General features: G+C 44.8%; 1 protein-coding gene and 1 long non-coding RNA gene across 2 annotated transcripts in view; both read right to left on the bottom strand.

The window, feature by feature from the left end:
* LOC139828469 (uncharacterized) overlaps positions 1–5,443 on the bottom strand; it is a 49,525-nt gene extending 44,082 nt beyond the window's left edge. The window contains exons 1-2 of the long non-coding RNA XR_011740139.1: positions 5,037–5,443; positions 1,077–1,143 (exon numbers count right to left, since the gene is read on the bottom strand). This is a non-coding gene — a long non-coding RNA (uncharacterized lncRNA). The remainder of the gene's footprint in view (positions 1–1,076; positions 1,144–5,036) is intronic.
* A 4,919-nt stretch (positions 5,444–10,362) lies between these two features.
* On the bottom strand, positions 10,363–19,731 carry SUMO1 (small ubiquitin like modifier 1). Its single transcript, XM_065841356.2, has 5 exons — positions 19,596–19,731; positions 14,966–15,040; positions 13,818–13,895; positions 11,849–11,920; positions 10,363–11,242 (listed from the first exon to the last, which is right to left on the bottom strand). Exons 1-5 carry the CDS (start codon positions 19,605–19,607, stop codon positions 11,174–11,176), a joined length of 306 nt encoding a protein of 101 aa, XP_065697428.1. The 5' UTR covers positions 19,608–19,731; the 3' UTR covers positions 10,363–11,173.
* Positions 19,732–21,239: the final 1,508 nt, after the last annotated feature.

Genomic DNA, 21,239 nt, shown 5'->3' with positions numbered 1-21,239 from the left:
GTGCTGACAAATCATTCTGAGGAATTTCAGGGCTTACATGTGCAAAATATGGTGAGAGGTTAAGCCAGGAGTAAAACCAAACCATGAGGTTTTTCTACACCTTCTCGAGCCTGCCTTTTTTTAAACTGGCATTGATTCTAAATTTCGATGGTTAATTTTACTGTTGCTCTCTCCCATCTCCCAGTTTTCTAAATACAGGATGTAGAACCTGAACCTAGATCAAGGATTTTGAGATCTTCCAGTCATCACGAAATGCAGAAGGAGACATCTGGAGTAAAACCAAGTAACTCTGAAAAGCAGTGTGAGGAGAAGAAAAAATGTCCCAACAAACACAGGGCAGGATAAACAAGCAGTTGGCAGCAGCTTCGCTATGGCCAGTGCTATGGCAGCAAAACTTCCTGTCCCTTCTCCTGGAATGTCTTTGACTGTATATTTATGTTACAGCCTGGCTTCAATCATGGTTCAGACACCGAATGCAAGGCAGCAAGTGCTGTCTGGCTTGTGGTACAGATTCCTTCTGCTTCCTACTATCTGGGTAAAGTTAAGGTGGCAAAACAATGAAATTCTAGCCAACTGCTAAGTGACACATATGTACATACAAGTACAGACAGTAGCGATTAACGGTAGAACGCCACTCCTCCTTATAACCCTCCGTAGGCCAGCAGCCCTGAAAACACACAGCTGGAGTAGCAGAGACAAGGTCTGGCTCAAAGTGTGTTCTGAGATGCCACCTTTTTCCCTCACTGGTCCCACAGCTGCTCTCAGGAGGATAAAGTGGAACAGGAGGGTCCCAGGTCACAGCAAACAGCCACTCTGGTATGAAAAGGAACTGTAGGAACAGTTTATCAACAACAGATAACAGAACCCAACAGCACACATAGAGCAAACAGCACTTCTTTACACAATCAGTAGACACTGCGTTTAGCATTTGCCATAAATCCTAAACTGCAATTTGTAGAGGAAAACAGTTTCCTTTACCTTTCCTCAGCTATTCACCATCGGTGAGGACAAAGAGTTGTCTTCATGCTTCAGACAGGTCTTTGTGCAGAATTTTTAGACTGTCAACACAGAATTACCTTTCATTTGGGGTGCTCGTACACCAGCGGGCTGCAGCAGTTGTGGTGAAGTCCCAGTGTGCAAATCCTGAAGAGATACGAATATTCTCTTACTGGCAGCTCTTGTGAGGTACCTTACAAATGTGAACAATTTCAGCTGTTTGCCAGGAGATCAATTGATATCCCTTATCACCATATATCATAAGCACATACACTGTGACACTTTTCTCCTTGGATGGGGGAGCTACAGTCCTGGTGATGCACCTTTTTGACCGTAATAATGAAGGGCTGAAATCAGATTCTTGGTGTGTTGGATTAACTCAGGTGGAACAGGAAACAGAGTAGAGGCAGAAAGACCAAGAACAAAAGAGTCACCAAGTTGTAACAGAGAAAAATTCTCTTACCTAGAATGAGATTTAGATGGGAACAAAACACCGCCATCCTATTTATTATTTGTTCTGATGCTTTCCCCATCACAAAATACCACATAAATCCAAAAATAAACACATTAACAGAAAGAACAGATTTATCTCTAGCTCTGACTGAACAATCTCCACAGCATCCAAAAAGCACATTAACAATGTGCTTCTGCCACAGTGATTTGGCCACATCACATTCAGAAAGCTTCGTGTTTTTTTCCAGAAAAACCGAAAGAGACTCATGCCAACTCCTGTGCAACGGAGATGTAAAAATGAGGAGGGATAAAGAAAAAAAAAGACTTGGTGGGCATGTCCTTGCCTGGCAGCGCGAAGGGCCCCACACACAAGATGGCGCCGGCCGGGTGTCCCCACTGGAGCTGCAGCCTCAGCGCTGCTGCCCCCAGCCAGGGCAGCACAAGAGGGGCAGGGGCAGCGCCAGGGACCCTCCCGGGCATGACACAGGGTCCTGTCCCCGGCTGGTTCCCCCGCCCCGGGGTACAGCCCCTCGCTGCCCCTCCACTCACTGCTGTGTGTTGTGTCCCCAGCACAGGTGCAGCCAAGCTCAGCTCATCCGCACTGATTTATCACAGAATCTCAGAGTGTCAGGGGTTGGAAGGGACCTGGAAAGCTCATCCAGTGCAATCCCCCCATGGAGCAGGAACACCCAGCTGAGGTTCCACAGGAAGGTGTCCAGGCGGGTTTGAATGTCTGCAGAGAAGGAGACTCCACAACCTCCCTGGGCAGCCTGGGCCAGGCTCTGCCACCCTCACCAGGAAGAAGTTTCTTCTCATCTTTCACTGGAACCTCCTGTGTTCCAGTTTGAACCCATTGCCCCTTGTCCTGTCACTGGTTGTCACCAAGAAGAGCCTGGCTCCATCCTCCTGACACTGCCCCTTTCCATATTGATCCCCATGAATGAGTCCCCCCTCAGTCTCCTCTTCTCCAGCTCCAGAGCCCCAGCTCCCTCAGCCTTTCCTCACACGGGAGATGCTCCACTCCCTTCAGCATCTTCATGGCTCTTCATTAGCCACAGGCTTTGGGTTTTTATTTACCTGAGTATCATCCACACAGGCAGGAGATGAAGCTCTGACCCCGGGAGGGTTTCTGGCAGGTTAACTTGAGGAGAAGCAGGACAGGAGTGGCTCCTGGCACCATGGCACAGCAGGGAGCCCTCACCACAGCCTGGCCCAGAGCCCCAGCATGCCCAACCCCAGCACGCAGGCCCTTGCAGGGACAGTTGAGCTGTCCCGTTTCTCCCAACCCAGCAGCCTCCTCCAGCAGACACAAGGCTGTCCTGTCACCCATGGAGGTTCCTCGGGAGGCCTGTCAAACATGGCCGCCCCTTCACACTCTGCTTTGCCCCTCAGGGCGCTACACTGAGAAGGCTTCGCTCACACCTGCTCACCTGCCCCAGTGTGACTGGAGACACACCCTGACACGGACAAAGCTAAAAAGGCTGGTCAGGTACACTTGGAGTGGCATCTTAAATCCATGCTGCTTCAGGAAATACTTTCCTCAGCCCCAGTTTAGTGCTGGAGAAACAGAGTTTTTACAGCCTGCCCATTTCACCAGAGGGACCCCCTGGCTGACAAGTCAGCTACCAGACCTTAGGTTTTTTACACTTCACCTGTTTCCTAAAGTGTCCATTCCTCTGGGACTGGATGAAAGCCCCGTGCCTCCTCCCTCACGTACTACAACTTCAAAACATTTAGAAAAAATACAGAGGAAAATATGAATTTGGCAGAGGTTCGGAGAATACAGCTGAAAGTAGCAACATTTTGTGACACTGAACACTCAGAAATTAGTGTAAGAGTAATGAGATATCACACAGGTGAGTACCTACTGGAAGAAAAAAACACTAAAATGTTTATCGTCTAGAGAAAACAGGCACTGTGACAGGAAGAGTCCCACATAAGTCAAATCTAATTTGCTAAGTACGTAACACCTCTCTTTCAAGCGTTTTAAACCTCAGTTAATAACAGATAAATCATCATTCAAAGGATGTCAACTTTCAGTGCAGTATTAATTATATTCCTGTTCAGATTCCTCCTGGAAAATGGCAAGATGATAAATCTGCACAGCAAAAAGGGCAGAGAAGGCAGAACAGCAGCAGCTACAAGTGGAGAGGAGGGAGGAACAAGAACAGAAACGGATAAAGAAAGAGCAGCAGAACAAATGGAAAAAGCGAAGGCAGATCTGGAAAAGGAACAACAGGAGCACAGAGGAGCTGTGGAGAGTGAGGATAAAGTTCTCCTTTGAGAAGGGAACATTTGAATGCAATTGTGAGATGGAACAACAGTAGTCTTTGCTTTGGTTTTTGTCAGTATACATCCAAACCCATCAATGCTACAGTGTGAATAACACACACGCACACACATATATAAATACATTAAACAGAGCATCTTCTAACAGAATAGAAGACTAATAAGACATACGAGTGTGAAGGAGCCAGCAAACAGATCCAGTACCCCCAACCAAATTCCAAACTAGAGGATAACTTTGCAGTCCTTTTCATCTGAAATATGCACATAAAGTCCTGTCTTTTGGCAGCATATTAGACTTTTTCAAAGTTTAGTATTGTGTGTATGTCTACTAATTTAATATCTAAAAAACACTATCATCATCCATTTATCCTTGCTCTGAATTCTGAGTCTGTCCTATAATAACAATTTTCCAAGTCATAAATGAAAAAATCAGTATTGACAGTGAATCAGTCACTAAATTCAGTTTTTCAACCAATTGTACCTGTCTATACGGCGAGTTAATGAAGATTATACATGATATTCCACACTTTCCATACAGCACCAAAACTAATACTGAGCATTTTCCCTGACGAAAACCTCAGCGTGTTATAAAGACATCACATAGCAATGTAAGTTATTCCTTAATGATACAAGTATTTGATACTATAAAAAAATGCGGAAAGAGCACTTAGGGTCTTTACATCTGCTAATGTAGGTTTATGGAAACAAAACAACAAAACCCCAAACAAACCCACAACAACAAACCACAAACACATAAGGCAAAGCCCTGGGAAAACCTATCGGCTCTCTAATGTAATATAATGATCATATTTCTGTTCACCTTTTGAAATATTCTGCATGCACAGACCAACACATTCTCACACCAACCGAGCTTTGCTTCCATGCTGTACTTTTGGCATTAAGATTGGTATTTACTGGGGGACCAGCGACCTCCCCGGGTGATTTTGGAGACCTGCAGTCTACCTAGAAATGCCACCACTTGGGAGGCAATCCCACCGTCACTAGCACCTGTAAGAACCAGGTTTGTACAAGTAGCATCTTTTAATCGGCTGAAACAAAAGGACGAATCTGATTTATGAAGCATTTTTCGAGATTAGTGCCATGCCCTGCTTAACTTTATTTCAAGAAAAGCAAATAGGCACTCAAGTCAGATTGCTTGACTGAGAACCCCAAGTTATTTTGGAAGTTGTCTTAATCAGCACTCAGTGAAGCAGAAGACATCTAGTTTTGTTGCCCTTAACTTCCCGTTCCCAAAATAAGAAGTGTATTCCTTCTCCTCATGAGTCCACTTGACTTACTTTCACGCTCCTTACTCTCCGCATGAATCCTTCTGCAAAATAGGCCGTCGTGACCAGTGTTCCGGTGACATCTAAAGCCCAGCCAGGGCTCTCCATTGCCTCCTTGCTCGTTGCATAGCCTGGGTTCTTGTCCTGGGTTTGTGTTCTTTGTTCCAGCTCTTGTTCTCTGAACTTTCCTGCTGTTCCTCTGCTCTCCTCTGGCCCTTGTCTCCACATATTTGTCTCATGAAAACCACGTACCTATAAATTCCACAGTCCCCACGTTCCAATCAAAATCAGACATGCAAAAATTATAGAGTTCAGGTTTTCACCTCCTTACAGACAGTACAAAGGAGACAGGTGGGTTTTTTAAAATACTAATTTGCAGAACCAATTAGATCTATGTGAAGTATCACCAACCAACACCTGTTCTCTCTTTATTCTCATTTCTCTCCCCTTCACTTTGGCAATCTGCTTAGCTCCTCGGGCTGGAACTCGCTCTTCTTCTGGCAAGAATGTTCCACAAACCCAAGGTTGCTATAGCAATTAATAATAATTTATGTTTTAACAGAAACAGCAACTAGAAGAGTGGAGGCAACAGGAGGAGGAGGCAGCAAAGAAGTCGCAATTAGAGAAAGCAGCACAAGAAGGTATTTGGCAGCAGCAGGAGGATTTATCACAGAAAGCTTCTGCAGTTCCAGAAAAGGCAGCTGGAGGAGCAGGTCACCAGAAAGGCTGACGCTGGCATCAGCTGCAGGTAACTCATCGGGATGGACCATTTCTGATACACATAGACTTGGCCTATGTGTACCTTGTGACATCACGTCCCAAAACTTGCAGTCCCTCAGCTGCTCCCCCTCTGATAAACCAACATGGGAACAACAGTCCCCTCTTACACAGTCTCTGCAGCCTGGAGAAATTCCACAGCCAAGCTGTGACACAACTGTGCAGGATGCTGGCAGTAACAGCAGCCATGCTTTTCACACACCTGCTCATTTCTTGATGTTCTCATTACACATCTTCTCTGAAAGCCCAAGTCCCAGTAGCTACACATTTGAGGAAAAAATAACACACTCTAATTCTAACAAATAGTTGCAGAGGAAGGCTTGAAAACCTAAATGCCAAGCACATTTAAAAAAAATAATCCAATTGCAATGTAACACAAACCTGTGTTTGAGACAATATTAAATGCTTGCAATGTCAGTATTATAAATGTATTTTCTTTCTATTTGTAATTGATTAAAAACCCTGCATTTCCTAAACAGGAAGTATGTGAGCAACTAATAGTTGTTGGTGATCTAAGAGGCTGAAAAACACAGACAGCGAGAAGGAGCCGTGTGGTTAGAGGAGGAATGCCAGCAGCCGAGGCAGATGGCAGAACGCCTGGAATAGGAACGAAGAAACCGGGAGAAGATGAGGCACGAGGAGCAAATGGAGGCAGAGGGAGATGCTAGACCAGCTCCAGAGGAAGCCAAAACACAAGCACAGTTTTTAATCAGGTATGTAGTTATTTATCTCAAAGTGAAGTTATTTTTTCCTCTGTAATCATAATAATAAAACTTTACACCTAGACCCAGCCTATACAAAAACCCTTTGTAGTCGGGAGTTCTGTGGGTGTAGTTCACATTGCAGAGCAGCATCGGTTCCTCGGGAGTTGAGCTGCCTTCAGTTCCAACTCCAAGCCACAATGCAGTTGTTCTGCTATTTAACCAGCCTTGCAATGTTTCCCCAAATTCCAGCAGCAACTCACATCTTACCTGCACTCTTTAGCTGGTTTAGAGCGTCTAATGTCCATTTGCACTACGGAATCCAAGGTTCCAACCTGATTCAGAAGCAGAACAGCATTTTTTGGGATGGGTGCCACTGTCACTAACCTATTTTCCCATACACCCTGCTGCTAGCAAGTGAAAGCACCCGTGTTTCATCAGCCAAGAGAAATGAAGCCAAACAGACCCCTTGAGGTGCCAGAACACGGATTCTTCGGTCCATTTTGCATTAAGAGAGAAAACAACAGAACTGTCATTTTACAGAAGGTACAAAGACCTCAGTGCTGACTCAAAGAGGAACCCTCCAAACTGGTAAACTGCAGTAAGTGTGCTACTGTTTAAGATTTCAGACTCAACAATAAGATGAGAGAGACTAGATCAAGATAGGAACGTTTCTTCTTTGTAAATCATGTTTATCTTAGTTTCTGCTTCTGTGATATTATCTAACATAAGAAAGTGGAACACTTGTAGATTCAATTCGTATTGCAGTTCCAGTGGAGAAAGCAATTTTTGCAGTCTCTGAATTGAGGCAGAACTTCAATTAATCAAATATACAGTAAGTACTGGTTACCAAACCAAAACCAGTTTACACTACTTCCAACTTGCACAATTCCTACAGTTCTCTGTATGGTGCCTCAGAAGCTGATATTCTCATTTAAGAAAATTTACCTGAACAGCAATAATTCAAAAGTGCGTACAGAAGGCGTGCAGGTCAGCACAGATATTTTAGTGTTGTATTCTTAAAAGTAATTTCCAATTTAAAGTAGGAAAAGCTGGTAACTAGTATAGAGCTGTAGTGCTGCTAAAAGTGTAGAGGAGGTAGGAACAATCCCAGGTTCCAGTATAAGTTGGGGAATGACCCATTAGAGGGCAGTGTAGGGGAAAGGGACCTGGGGATCCTGGGGACAGCAGGGTGACCATGAGCCAGCACTGGGCCCTTGTGGCCAGGAAGGCCAATGGTACCTGGGGTGGATTAGAAGGGGGTGGTCAGTAGGTCAGAGAGGTTCTCCTGCCCCTCTACTCTGCCCTGGGGAGACCACACCTGGAATATTGTGTCCAGTTGTGGCCCCTCAGTTCCAGAAGGACAGGGAACTGCTGGAGAGAGTCCAGCGCAGCCACCAAGATGCTGAAGGGAGTGGAGCATCTCCCGTGTGAGGAAAGGCTGAGGGAGCTGGGGCTCTGGAGCTGGAGAAGAGGAGACTGAGGGGTGACCCATTCATGGGGATCAATATGGAAAGGGGGAGTGTCAGGAGGATGGAGCCAGGCTCTTCTCAGTGACAACCAGTGATAGGACAAACAGCAATGAGTGCAAACTGGAACACAGGAGGTTCCACTTAAATTTGAGAAGAAACTTGTTCCTGGTGAGGGTGTCAGAGCCTGGCCCAGGCTGCCCAGGGAGGTTGTGGAGTCTCCTTCTCTGCAGACATTCAAACCCGCCTGGACACCTTCCTGTGGAACCTCAGCTGGGTGTTCCTGCTCCATGGGGGGATTGCACTGGATGAGCTTTCCAGGTCCCTTTCAACCCGACATTCTGGGATGCTGTGATTTTGTGTAAAACAATACATGGTTAGTCAAAACTTGTGGCAGACTTCAAGTCTTAGCATTATCTGGCATCCTAACTGAAGTCAAATCCTGACAGCATTTACACATTTAACTTCAGAAAATCTCATTTAGTCAAACTGATGATTGTGTAGACATATTTATGAGAATACACAAATCCTTCAAACATCACAGCTTTAAGAAAATCTGTTGAGACTCCTAGTTTTGCAGAGCACCAATCGCTACAGCTTTTACATCCACTGTAGTGAATATTAAATATACTAATTAAACAGTTAGAAGCAAACGTTACCTTCCACCTCTCACTGCATAACTGACTCAGTGAAGATGGTTTCATTCTCCCACCACCACTTTTCTTTTTAAACACTTAAAAGAAGCCATCAACAGCTCCACTCCATTCTAATATATGGATAAGCATGTAAACAGAGACAGAAAAAATTGCAGGAGGAAATAAAAATAATCACTTTCTCTGTTTTTCTTCAACATATGAAGGCCAATCTGGATTCCAGTCACATGCTTCAAAACTATAAAAGGTTTAGAAATTCTACTCCAAATGAGTTTTCCTGTTCTTACTGCTCCATCAGGCTCTAACAGCACAGACATCACTTTAGACCAGCAGCTCTGCCAAGGCTCTTTGAAGCTCAACAAGTCTGAGAAAGAGGTCAAATTGGTTTTGCCACCAGTACCATGTCTGCTCTATAAAGAGACGGCTCTTAGGACAAGGTTATGCAACAGCGAGAAATCATCTCGAGTTTCATCCTCCTGAGGCTGCATTATGCAGGAAACCCCTCCTCTGTAGCCTCAGAACTAAAGGCAACATTTCAACTCAAAAGCTGATATAAATGAGCACGTAACAGGTTCAGAAAAGTGAACAGCAAGAAGCGAAAGCAAGTTGGTGCAGCACCTGGAGTACCAGCATCAACCCCAGGGGATCTGCATTCGGTTCTCGGCTCCGCTTTCAGCTTCCAGAGCGACCCCAGTAAACCACCCCTGGAGCCTCTGTTGCTGGTTTGCAGAAAAGGGATCATGGGATTATTTGTCCACTAACAGGAGAATGATACAATTTTAAATTAGAAGATGATCTGATTATAATCATAAGGTTGCTTATTTCTGGTATTGTGAAGCAGATGCACTTAGTCATCTAAAAAAGCAATCGGAGGGAAGGGCAGAGAAGCCATGTTGTTTACATCACCATGGTAATCCCGCTCCCCCCTAAGAACTGAATTACATAGAACACTTCAAGAAAACCCCATATTCTGCCATTTTTTAAACAAAACTTTTAATCTTTAAAAAACCACTTAGTGCAACTATGCGTACAAAAGCATGACTAAATCAGAAACAGGACACAAAGCACGAGCATGAAAGAAAATGTGTTTCTAGCTTTACAGCAAGTGCCATAAAAAACTAATCATTCCAGATGTGCGATTTCTCCCAAGTATGCAGCACTAAAACGTGTCTTTAAATGCAGCTGGCATTCACAGTGAACTTGACTTACCAAACCAAGCCAAACGAGTCCTATTTCCCTGCAAAGCTGAAGTGTGTTTACCTGCAGCAACCTCCTCTCCACACCACTCTGCCCATAACCCCCCTCAGCTTTCACCCCCAGAACAGGTTCTCACACTGGGAACCTGCAGCTCGCTGGAACACGAGCCAGCCAGATCCCCTTCATGAGGCCTGATGAACTCTCACGACATTGCCATGTCATCCACCACAGAGATTATTTAACAGTGAAACAGTGACATTATAAACCATCTTCGCATTTCCAGGTTAACTTTTGTGCATGTAGTAAAGCTGTGAGTGTCTACCAAAAGAAACAGCTAATAGTTGCAAATAGTCACCTGCAAACCAAGCAGATCAAGTATTTTACCAGGGCAAGTAGAAAAAAGTATTATTTTTTTAATGAGGTATATTTACAGAGCACAATTGGTTTCTTCTGGCTTCAACATACAGTTAGTGGAAAAGCGCAGCCCAATTATAACTTTATGGTTTTGCTCATTTCCAAACGTTTGAAAAGAAAATGCAAGTTGTTTATAAAATTGTTTTTCTGGTTTATTTTAAATGAAGCTGGTACAGACAATGTCCATTCAAAACCCACGTCCCAGGCCAAAAGGTACAAACAAGAGCATCAAAGTAACACGCCAGTTGTCTGCTGTGAACATTCTTGCATGGGTACCTGCATGGACTAATTGCTATACGAAGTTAAAATGCTTCTGGGCTCTTCTGGCAAGATTTAAGAATAATTGGGGTTTTCAATTTTATGTCTTCAGCAAAGCCACCTCTGGAGCAAGGTACAGATGACAACAGTTCTAGCTCTTCCATTTCCAGCTTGGTCACCTTCTTCATATTGGGCCATCAGCGCAATTAAAGCAAAAATAGCTTTGAGTTACGGATACATAATTTCTCCACAGTTTAGTTCTCTGAAAAACTCCATCTCACGCGGGAAGTTATAGTCCAGGAGTGAAACAGTCATACATCACAACTTCAGGGCGGGTGCGGAAGTCATTAAGAACACTCGCCCGCCCGGCAGATCTTAGGGCCGTCGTGCCTGCGATGCACGCGCCTCGCGAACATACCAACGCGTGTGTGCACGGGTAATTCTAATGGGGAGGGCAGGAGGGAAGAGGGGAGCAGGGCTGCAGCTGGATCACAAAAGTTCAGCACAATGAGAACAGAAACGATAGTGTATAATGAGCACGAGAATTCAAAATAGCGGACGCTCGAAAATAAACTCCCAGAGATGGGGTGCCAGTTTCAATTCAGTGTTGAACACCACATTACAAAAGAACTATTATTTAAAAATAAAAAAGGATTAAGGGGGAAGAAAAACTGAAGGATCTAAACTGTTGAGTGACCCCCCGTCTGTTCCTGATAAACTTCAATCACGTCTTCCTCCTCCATCCCCAGCTGTGAAAACAGAGAAAAAACAGCATATAATGGATATAAATATAGTGTGCTGAATTCAGAGCAGGTCCTACTCAATTATACAACAGTCTGTTCCTCTGGCCCATCATAATTCACCAAAGAGAGGAAAAAAATGCAGTCCAGTTTCACAGTACACAAGTTCATTTGATTTTTCAGAAGGTCATGATTCTAACAGTGGTTCTTCCTGCTTGGTCATAACAATTGGTGGAAGTCACTGGCCAGCAGGAATAGCCTGGTTTCTGTTTATTTACACTTCCATCTAATAAATGTCAGCTAAATACATATTTTTCCTCAAGTCACACTGCACATCTAGCTTAACAACTGGGAGTTTTTCCCCCGGTAAGCAGTGACTACACCACATCTGAAGGTCCAGTTGGGCTCTTCCTGAATTGCACATTGGTCTTAGTAAAGGTTTAGTTAGGCAAATACAGCCAGACTATAGCTGACCCAATATAGTCCAAAAAGCTGCTTGTATTTAAAGAAAGACCTTCATTCTGGTTAACGGTCTAGCAGAACAGGGAAACTAACCAATCTGGTATTTAGCTTCTCCAGTGAACTATGTAGTGCTTTCTCTCGAAAGAAACTCACCTCCTTGGGGGTATGATTATCAGTAATTCTCTGACCCTCGAAGAGGAACCTGAGTGAATTCATTGGAACACCCTAAAAAAAGAAACAGATGTACAAGAAAAAAACCAAACAAACAAACAACAAAAACTTACTGAAACTTGTACGGATTTGCAAGAGAAACATTTTTAATAAAAACAACACGTGAAAGTCCAAAAATAAAGTGTTAGTTTCTGTCACACAGGGAGCTCAGCTATTCTGTTGCAAGCAGATGGACGGCAAAGGAGCAACTCAAGGAGCAGGATAGTGCTGAAATGTGTGTTTATTCCAGAGTCTCACTGGAGTCCTGGCTCAACAACTTGGAAGTTTCCTTAGCTTTTTTTTCTTGCCATTATAATGTATAAATATAGTACTGACTACACTCTCCCTTCCAAGACAACATGACACATGAAGGTCCCACCTTTTTCTGAACTGCATCTCAGCCATATTGAAGATCCTAAGGCAGCAGGAGGAACACAATGTTCACTTCATGAACTCCTCCCCTTGCTTTCCCAATCTCATATCGCCATAGGAAGGAATAGCAACCTTTACCGTTATTGGTTCTGCAAAAGCTCTTTGCTGGGGACAAGAGCAGAGTTGAGGGGGGAAAAATTCCCATTCCAACAGGGAGAAAGGGGCATCCCAGTGGTAAATGAACTTCCTGTATGTCTATCATACAGCGTGCCTGTGTTCCAGCAGAATATCATACTTCACCTCCTCAGACAAGGCAAATGCCTCATCTTTTTCTTCTCCAAGTTATGAGCCAAACACAAATGAAATATGACCTGTTTAGCACATCAGTTAGATCTCAAATATTGCTTGCAAATAACTAGGTAGAAAAAGGAGAGAAAGGCTCCTCACACCCTTCTGACCACCCCTCCAACCAACTCGGAAGAAATGATCATGGTCCCTTTACCAGGCAAAGGCTACTGGACACCAAAAACCACACTGACTGCTGGTGGAGATCAGAGGCTCTCCAGAAGTCAGTCCACGAGACAGACAGAGCTGTATTCATGCAAGCAATTATTTATTCCCTTAAAAAAGTAACTGCACACGCATGCACTGCCACCAGTCAATAAGACTGCTGAATGAATCATTTCTGAGATCTTATTTTAAAACGTCAACTTTTTCAAATGAATCACAATTTTAATCATTTGCATTTGGCTACAAACATATCTGGTGTTTGATATTTTCTTTCCTCTTACTGCAGAAGGACAGCAAAATAGAACACTCCACAAAAGAACACTTCAATTCTCAAGTTCAACTTATCTCAAGGTATTAAGAAATAACCCAAAGTATTATTTCTGATAATTATATCTCCTCAAGTGAACTCCAACACAGTTCCTCAAGAAAAGGCCACACAAGGCATCTGTCCCCAAAGCTGGGGATAAACTAGGCCAGGGCTTCTGGAAATAGCAGCAGTGAATCCACAATATCTGCCACAGAATCTGGAAATGAAGATGGATTTTTGTTCTGGAACAGTAGTTACTATTTATCTACACACACAATTAATGCTGCGGATTTCTCCTAACACTGCTATTATGCCCTAAAATTATAGATGACCACATGAATGGCTGTAACAACGCCCAAAGCTGCTCTCACCCCGAGCTGCAGCTTTCTACTGCTTTAAGGGAATATTGCTCAGAGACTAAAGATTTTACAGTAACTATAAATGCATGCCTGGGCATTTTATAAAATAAACTCCACGTCTTCTGAGCAGCCAGTATATATTTTCAAACACTAATCTAAACTTACTACAAAGTTCACAACTGTCTTAAATAGAAATCCTTTCCCTTGTCATAAGGAATGAGGAGATCCATTCTATTTGTACTGTCCGCTACCTGCCCTGCTGGGAACTACACAGAAGCTTGTCTGTATTTGAAAGAACAGCAAGAAAAGTAAAGCTACAGTGCTTGGCTTGTTTTTCTTTTTAAAGTGTCACTGTTTCACAAACCTGTCTTTGACAGTATGATTCTTTGAGTTTCTTGAGGTGTGTTGTCATTTTCACCTTGAAGTGAATTTCACTGCTGTCCTAAGAACAGAAAAGAAAAAAGTTACTCTCTTTGTCCTAACTGTTTACTTTATCTAGGCTAATTTTACAACTTGCATTAAGAAAAACTTATATAAAACTAACACAGAATGCAGTTCAACTATCACCGTGCATTATAACATGAACCTCCAGGATGATTTATCAGCCACTGAATTCATCGTGCGCTCTGTTGTAAAGCAGATGGCACAGCCTCAGGCTCCCTGTGCAGCTTTGGGATCTAAAAGTACTAAAACCCATACACGGTTCAGTCTGTGCTTCCATCTTTACCAAGCTGATGTACTGACGCAGAACAAACACACATATGCAGGGAACTTCTGCTCTAAGATTCCTAGAGACAAGTTAAAGCTCGCACTTCAAAAACCTCATTGAATTAAGAGTTAATTATCTAGAATTTAGGATGCAGGTAGACTTGGCAACACAACACTGACCCACGGAGAAATCTTAGGTCTCATTATTCTATGGTCCTTCCTATCAGTTGAAGTAGGCTCGGGTTAGTCCTGTTCTAAGTCATGAACAGCACAGTGATCGTACTAATACTCCGACCAACAATAAGTCAAGTTGTCTGTGCAAAGGGCACCCAGCACATAAGAGCTTCTGTTTTAGAAAGTTCGACATTCACATTACAACACAACTTGAATTCAGACTTCGAATCCAGCATTCACACCTATCAATGTGCCAGCCTACTGGATCCTCTTCCTATCCCTGCCCAAGGAATCTGACCTCATGGTGAGTGTACTACATGAACTCTGGAGACCTGAATGTATAGATTTGCCACCTATTTTGTTCATGTCTTGGGATAAATTAATCCCTCACTGCATCAGGTCCCCTAGTTGCAAGATGGGGATCACACTGACCAAATCCCGAGTCATAAATTATTCAAGCTTTAAAAAAGAACACCCCACTAAACACATTACTGGCAATTGGTAAGTAGTTAATGGCAGGTGAGAATCCACATTGAAAAACTGGAAGTATCAACTTCCATTTGTTCATTTCTACAATACAAAAGCTCACACCTCCACCAAGTGTCAATGAGTAATGATGTAAACACTCACCTGCCCAATGACTTTGAGTTTAATGTATTCCCCTTCTTTCTTATCTCCTAAGTCCTCAGTTGAAGGCTTTGCTTCCTGAAAAATAATAAATTAAAAATCTGATCAGTTCAACACTCTTTTCACTGAACAGTACAACAGCTGCCATCCTCCTTATTATATGAAATCAAGCTATCCAAGGTACTTTATTTCTTCCTTTCCTTGTGTGAAAATGATACCAACATAGCATTGGTAAAGGCTGGCTGGTTGCATGTGAAAAATTTAATTAATGGCAGAAGAGAAACACTGAAGAACATAAGAAACAAGGGAAGGATCGTTTGGAAATAGATGACAGATGCAAAAATGATAAGTATGATTTTATAGCACTAACTTCTAGTCAACAAACAGACTGCAAACAAGAAATAGCGGAAGCGTAGCAAGAGGTTTAGATATTTAACAGCAAAAAGCAGATCGTGAGCAGAGTAAACAGAACGCACTTGTGACACCCTGCCAGCCTGGAGAGAGGGAATCACGCAAACACTTCCCAGTCTATTGCACCAACAGCATTCACTCCTTTCAAAAGCACGGTCAGTCACCTTTTCTCTGCCAACAACCCATCAAGGAACAGCTTCCTTCTAGCGTATTTGTTTTAAGATCACAAGTCTTAAAAGTTCTTAAAAGCCGCAGTTCTAAGAACTACGGTGTTTTAATACCTTTCCAGGAGAATTAATTGTACAGACAAGTTTGATTCAACAACTTGAGCACTGAAGCTCATCAAAAAGGCTGGTGTGTTATGTTCTAAAACATGAAGTTTTCACGTTAGCTGCAGATAGATAAGCCAAGTGAGAGATGAGCTGCTGTGACCCCGCTCCCTCGCCTGTCCCCACACACTCCGGGTCAGGTGTTTCGGTGTGTTCCACAGCGGGATTTCACAGACACTGCCTCGGGTCCAGATGGGGCTTGAGAAAGAAACCTTCCCAACTAGAAACAAGGATACCCTGCTGATCATCTTTCAAGTATTCCTTTCATATTTTATTGCTTAACACCATAGACAAAATAAGCAAAATATGTTCAGGGGCCTATCACACACATTTTCCCAGCGCTAAAGGGACTTTTTGTTAAGTATACAGAAACATCCTTTGTAGGGTTGGTCTTGAGCACCAAAACCACACACTAACCCTCTGGATTAAGTTCATCCAGATAGGTCTCTATCTTCAGATTAAAATGGCAGACAAGCCTGTTAAAAGTTTGGAGAAGGGGAAAGTCTGCCAACACCTTCCCTATCTGTAAGGGTCTGAGTCTGGAGGACAGAGAGAGGAAGCCTTCTCCCTATCAGCCTGACTCGCTGCCTCGAGCCAGACACATTCCAGTGCTGTCAGGGCAAAAAAGTATGAGCCACAGACTCCATCTGGTTTTAATTCTACTTTTTTAAACCCCTACCTGGGCACAACCTGGACTGCTGGGACTGATGTGTCATCCTTCAAGCTCAAACCCAAGAACTAATCCCAAGCTTTCAGGGGAAACTAAACACCCTCAGGTCTCCAAGCAAGCAACTTCTGACATGCGAAAGGAGCCTTCACTGCTGTCACAGCCACCGTGCTGCCCAAAGCTGTTCCTTTCCAACATCCCCGAGCTCTGACCAGAGCCACTGCGCTGCCCAAAGCTGTCCCTTTCTAACATCCCCGAGCTCTGACCACAGCCACCGTGCTGCCCAAAGCTGTCCCTTTCCAACATCCCCGAGCTCTGACCTCATGGGACTACTTGCAAGTCCCATAAAAAACCACCAATTTCCACTCCAGATTGAAAAGAGAAAGTAAAACCAAGCACCTGATAACTTGCACAAACAGCATTTTTATGGTCCGTCTGTGGGATTACTGACCTCTAGGAATCAGACAGAGGTTCAGATCTCCGCAGATCTTAAGTCTGTAATTTCAAAACTATCTCCTGTGTTGCTATTGCTGATACAGGAACATCCTGTCCTCTCACATGAGGTTTTGGGTCAGTCACTGCCTTGGTTTACATTACATAAGAATCAGAGCAAAGACATTTGTCATAGTTTATACAGTTCTGTGCACTGTAACAGATCCACCTACTTACCCGTCCAAACCAAATCACCCTGCGTACAGTGTGACAAATCAGCATTGCTACTACACCAGCACCTCTGACCAACAGGGTGGAAAGCAGTGACTCAGAAGGGTTGATTCCTGCCTTCTTTGCCTCTAGTACCCAAAACAAATAGGGGGAGCAGCCAGCAGTAGAAAAAGCAGAGGAAACCAGAGTCATGAAACATCGTACCATAAAGATGCCTGCTTAAAGCCCCAGTAATCTCCCACCCACAAACTAGGAGCAAACAGAGCTGTGATTTCAGGAAAGGAGAAATAAGATCAAGGTTGACAATGCCAATAACCGAAGCTTAAAGAAAAAATGAAATCATAATACAACAAGATCCAGCAAGTCCGAAACAGCTCCCTGCATTTTTTCAGTCAACTATACTGCCATTCAAGGCCAAATGGTAAAGCCAACACAAAAACCACTGAAGAACAAAGAAAGAGAGGAGATTGCAAAGTTACTAAATTACAAGTAATCACTACCAAAGTCCCGAATCTGCAAGCAAGGCTCCAGACTTTCCCGCACACTGTGAGCAGGGCTGGTGCTTGGGGTACCGCAGGAAATTGCCACACAAGCAGGAGCACCTACCACCACACACCAGGTTCTAACTCCTCATTAGACACCTGAAGTTTCAAAAGCACCATTCCACAGTTCTCAGCAGCACAAAATGAGCCCCCCAGTACTGTCTCACATTCATATATCAACACCAAGCTCATGACCCTAAAGGACCTAAAGTTTCTCGGACCAAATTGTTATCGCAACTCATGAAACCACAAAACAAACATTGCAAGGCAGTATTGCCAAGCTTCCTCCTCCAATTTTCTGAAGCGCTCAAACTTCAATGTCCAAGCCTAAAAAAGCCTCTCTATACGTAGCATACTTTAGATAATTCCAAAATTACTAAAAGAATAGGACACACTTCCTAACACAGCAAACAAACTCTTACCTTTGTCACAGGGGTGGGAAAATGCAAACTATTTATTAGTCGTACTCAAACAGATAAAAACGCCAACACTAGATTTAGTAGAAGCAAAACCAGCCCAAGACCCTTGAAGTGAGGGGAAAAATTATTCCTTTTGTTTCTGTCTCAGTCCCACCAAGCAGCAATGGGTGTTTTGAAAACTGCCCTTCTTGTAAGTATTTCTAGTTATCATAAAAGTTCATTTCCTATTGGAAATAAAGTAACTAAATCAAGTATGCTTCTTATCTTAGTTATAACTGGTAACAAATTATGTCCTCTCAATTCCAGGGCCAAAACCAAAGGACACTGTAAGCAATCCACAATTTGGGGTAATCCAATTATTCCTGTAGGATTGACCAACAAAGGAATGAGATTTGTAGTCCAGCATTACCATATGTTACACTGTTACTTAAGCATCTGTTTACCTCTTGCTGTACAGTCCCTCCAGAAATGCCTGACACAATGTACAACAATGTTTAGAGTATCCATTACAAAAAAACCCCAATAGGGTCCCTATTCAAAGACCTTCAAGATAGGTATCTAAAAAAGGTTATTGTAGGCAGTGAATTTTATGTAGTCCAAGCAGCCTCACAGCACAAACACGTGTACGTTTTAGCAGAATTTGCCTAGAGAAGGAATTACCTAATGGGAGCTGCTGTGTTAAAACACGCCTCGGTTCACAAAGCTACTGAGCAGGTCACGTGAAGATCAATCTACACAAATCTAGTTCAGAATTTGCCTGGTTTTTTTAAGCAGCCACTTTCAGGTGTTTTAGTAGACGGGAAGCGCACGGTGCATTCGGTGGCCGGGGTGGGCAGGACAGACCACAGCACATCCAGCAGGAGTTTCTGTTCCCAGGCACTGCAGGGCAAGGCTGTTCCCCAACACGCACTGTACACTAAGCTTTGCCTTCTCTCTGGATACTTTTCCTGTCTGATCCTGAGGTCACAGCGCCGGAAGAAACAGTTGTATGTACTGACAATGATTTTTCCAAAGTTGAATTGTCACGACAAAGTTGGGGGCAATATGAAAAAAAACCACCAAAGCAAACCAGAGCACAGATGAAAACTGGAATGCTGTTCTAACTCCCCACCTGCAGGTCACATCGCCTAAAGCAACAGCTGCAAGGCCAAGTGAGCCAGGAACTTGTGGCACAAGGAAACGTTTAAGTTGGGAAGTCGCAAGCGAAAGGAAAACGGTGATGTACAAGGAGCGAAGGCGGGACGGGGTGTTTAATGCAGGTGAGCACGGCTCGGCTGGGAGAGCCCGGGCTTCCCTCCTCCTGCATTCCGGGACCGCGCCAGGGAACGGGCATCCTCGGGCCCAGCGGGCCGTGGCGAGTGGGACGAAAGCACCGCTGCGCCGCACAGCCCGGGCCCCGGGGACCCGTGTTCCCAGCGCCGCGAGCAGAGATCGGCCGAGCCGCGGATCGCCGCCCGCACACACACCCCCGGGGGAACATCCCCGCGCCGCCGGGCCGGCCGCTCCCCTCAGGCCGCTCCGCACCGGGCCCGAGCTGGCCGCGGAGGGTGCGCAGGCAGCTCCTCCCGCCGGGCCGGTCCCACCGTGTTCCCCCGGCCGTACCTGGTCCGACATGGCTCGGCCCGTTGGTGCAGGCTGGGCTGGGCCGGGCGCTGCGTCCGCTCCTTTCTCTGCCCGCAGCGCAAACACAGGCCGCGGCGGGCGGGACTTCCGGTGCACCTCGGCGCACTTCCGGCCCGCGACTCCGCCCCTTTCTGGCCAACGTCACCGTGCGGGAGCGGGACGGGTCGGGGTTAAACCGAAGGAGGGAGATTGAGGCTGGACATGGGGAGAAATTGTTGGCCCCGAGGGTGGTGAGAGCCTGGCCCAGGTACCCAGAGAGGTGGTGGATGAGCCATCCCTGGAGACATCCCAGGCCAGGCTGGACGGGGCTCTGAGCAACCTGAGCTGGTGAAGATGTCCCTGCTCATGGCAGGGGGCGCACTGGGGGACCTTCAAAGGTCCCTTTAACACAAACTATGATTCTATTGAGCAAATTTGCACTGAGGCTGTTGCATTCCTTCAAACTTCTAGTGATTCACAGAATGACAGGGGTTGGAAGGGCCCTGGAAAGCTCATCCAGTGCAATTCCCCCATGGAGCAGGAACACCCAGCTGAGGTTCCACAGGAAGGTGTCCAGGCGGATTTGAATGTCTGCAGAGAAGGAGACTCCACAACCTCCCTGGGCAGCCTGGGCCAGGCTCTGACACCCTCACCAGGAACAAGTTTCTTCTCATGTTTAAGTGCAACCTCCTGTGTTCCAGTTTGCACTCATTGCCGCTTGTCCTGTCACTGGTTGTCACCGAGAAGAGCCTGGCTCCATCCTCCTGACACTCCCCCTTTCCATATTGATCCCCATGAATGAGTCCCCCCTCAGTCTCCTCTTCTCCAGCTCCAGAGCCCCAGCTCCCTCAGCCTTTCCTCACACAGGAGATGCTCCACTCCCTTCAGCATCTTGGTGGCTGCGCTGGACTCTCTCCAGCAGTTCCCTGTCCTTCTGGAACTGAGGGGCCACAACTGGACACAATATTCCAGGTGTGGGCTCAGACTCCCCACAGTAGCACAAACAGATGTCCTGCTTTACATCAGCACACAGGTTTGCATGAGCAACATCCACAGCTTAAAGAGACGCTGTTCAGACTGCACGTGGCACCAACATCCCTCTGCAAAAACGGCTGCTGGAATGAGCGTGTGGTTGGCTCTGAGGGGCCAGTGAGCAGAACAAACATCTACACCAGGGGATGCGCTCCCGCTAGTCAGGGAAGCTGCGCTATATCTAGACCCATAGGGAGTAGTTTTAATCACAAGTGTTAAAACAATTCAGTAATAGCAAGGAAGAAAAAAAAAAAAATAAAAACCCACAACACTGAAGATAACCAGAACAGGCACTACACAGAGCTACAGAATTAAGATCTTTCTTAGGCAAGGCCTAGTAGGCAGTAAAACCAAATGCATTCATACTATACCAAGCTGACAGTAAGCTCATTATAAGCTTAATGACACTTCATAAAGCACCAAAATAAACCATTCAAGAGCTTCACGGCAACACGATACTCACAGAACATAAAATGATAAATACCTACACTGTCCTACACATCACTGCTATTCATCAGTGAGTTTTAAGAGCAGTCTTATGGCAGTGAGGGTAAAGTCCCAGACTCAGGCACAAAACCTGAACACAATTCTTCATTTTACCATTTTTCCTCC

Source organism: Patagioenas fasciata, chromosome 7 (genome assembly GCF_037038585.1).
Source record: "Patagioenas fasciata isolate bPatFas1 chromosome 7, bPatFas1.hap1, whole genome shotgun sequence".
NCBI classification, from domain to species: domain Eukaryota; kingdom Metazoa; phylum Chordata; class Aves; order Columbiformes; family Columbidae; genus Patagioenas; species Patagioenas fasciata.
Note: the sequence above shows the minus strand (reverse complement) of the source record. Positions and strands in the feature narration are given on the sequence as shown.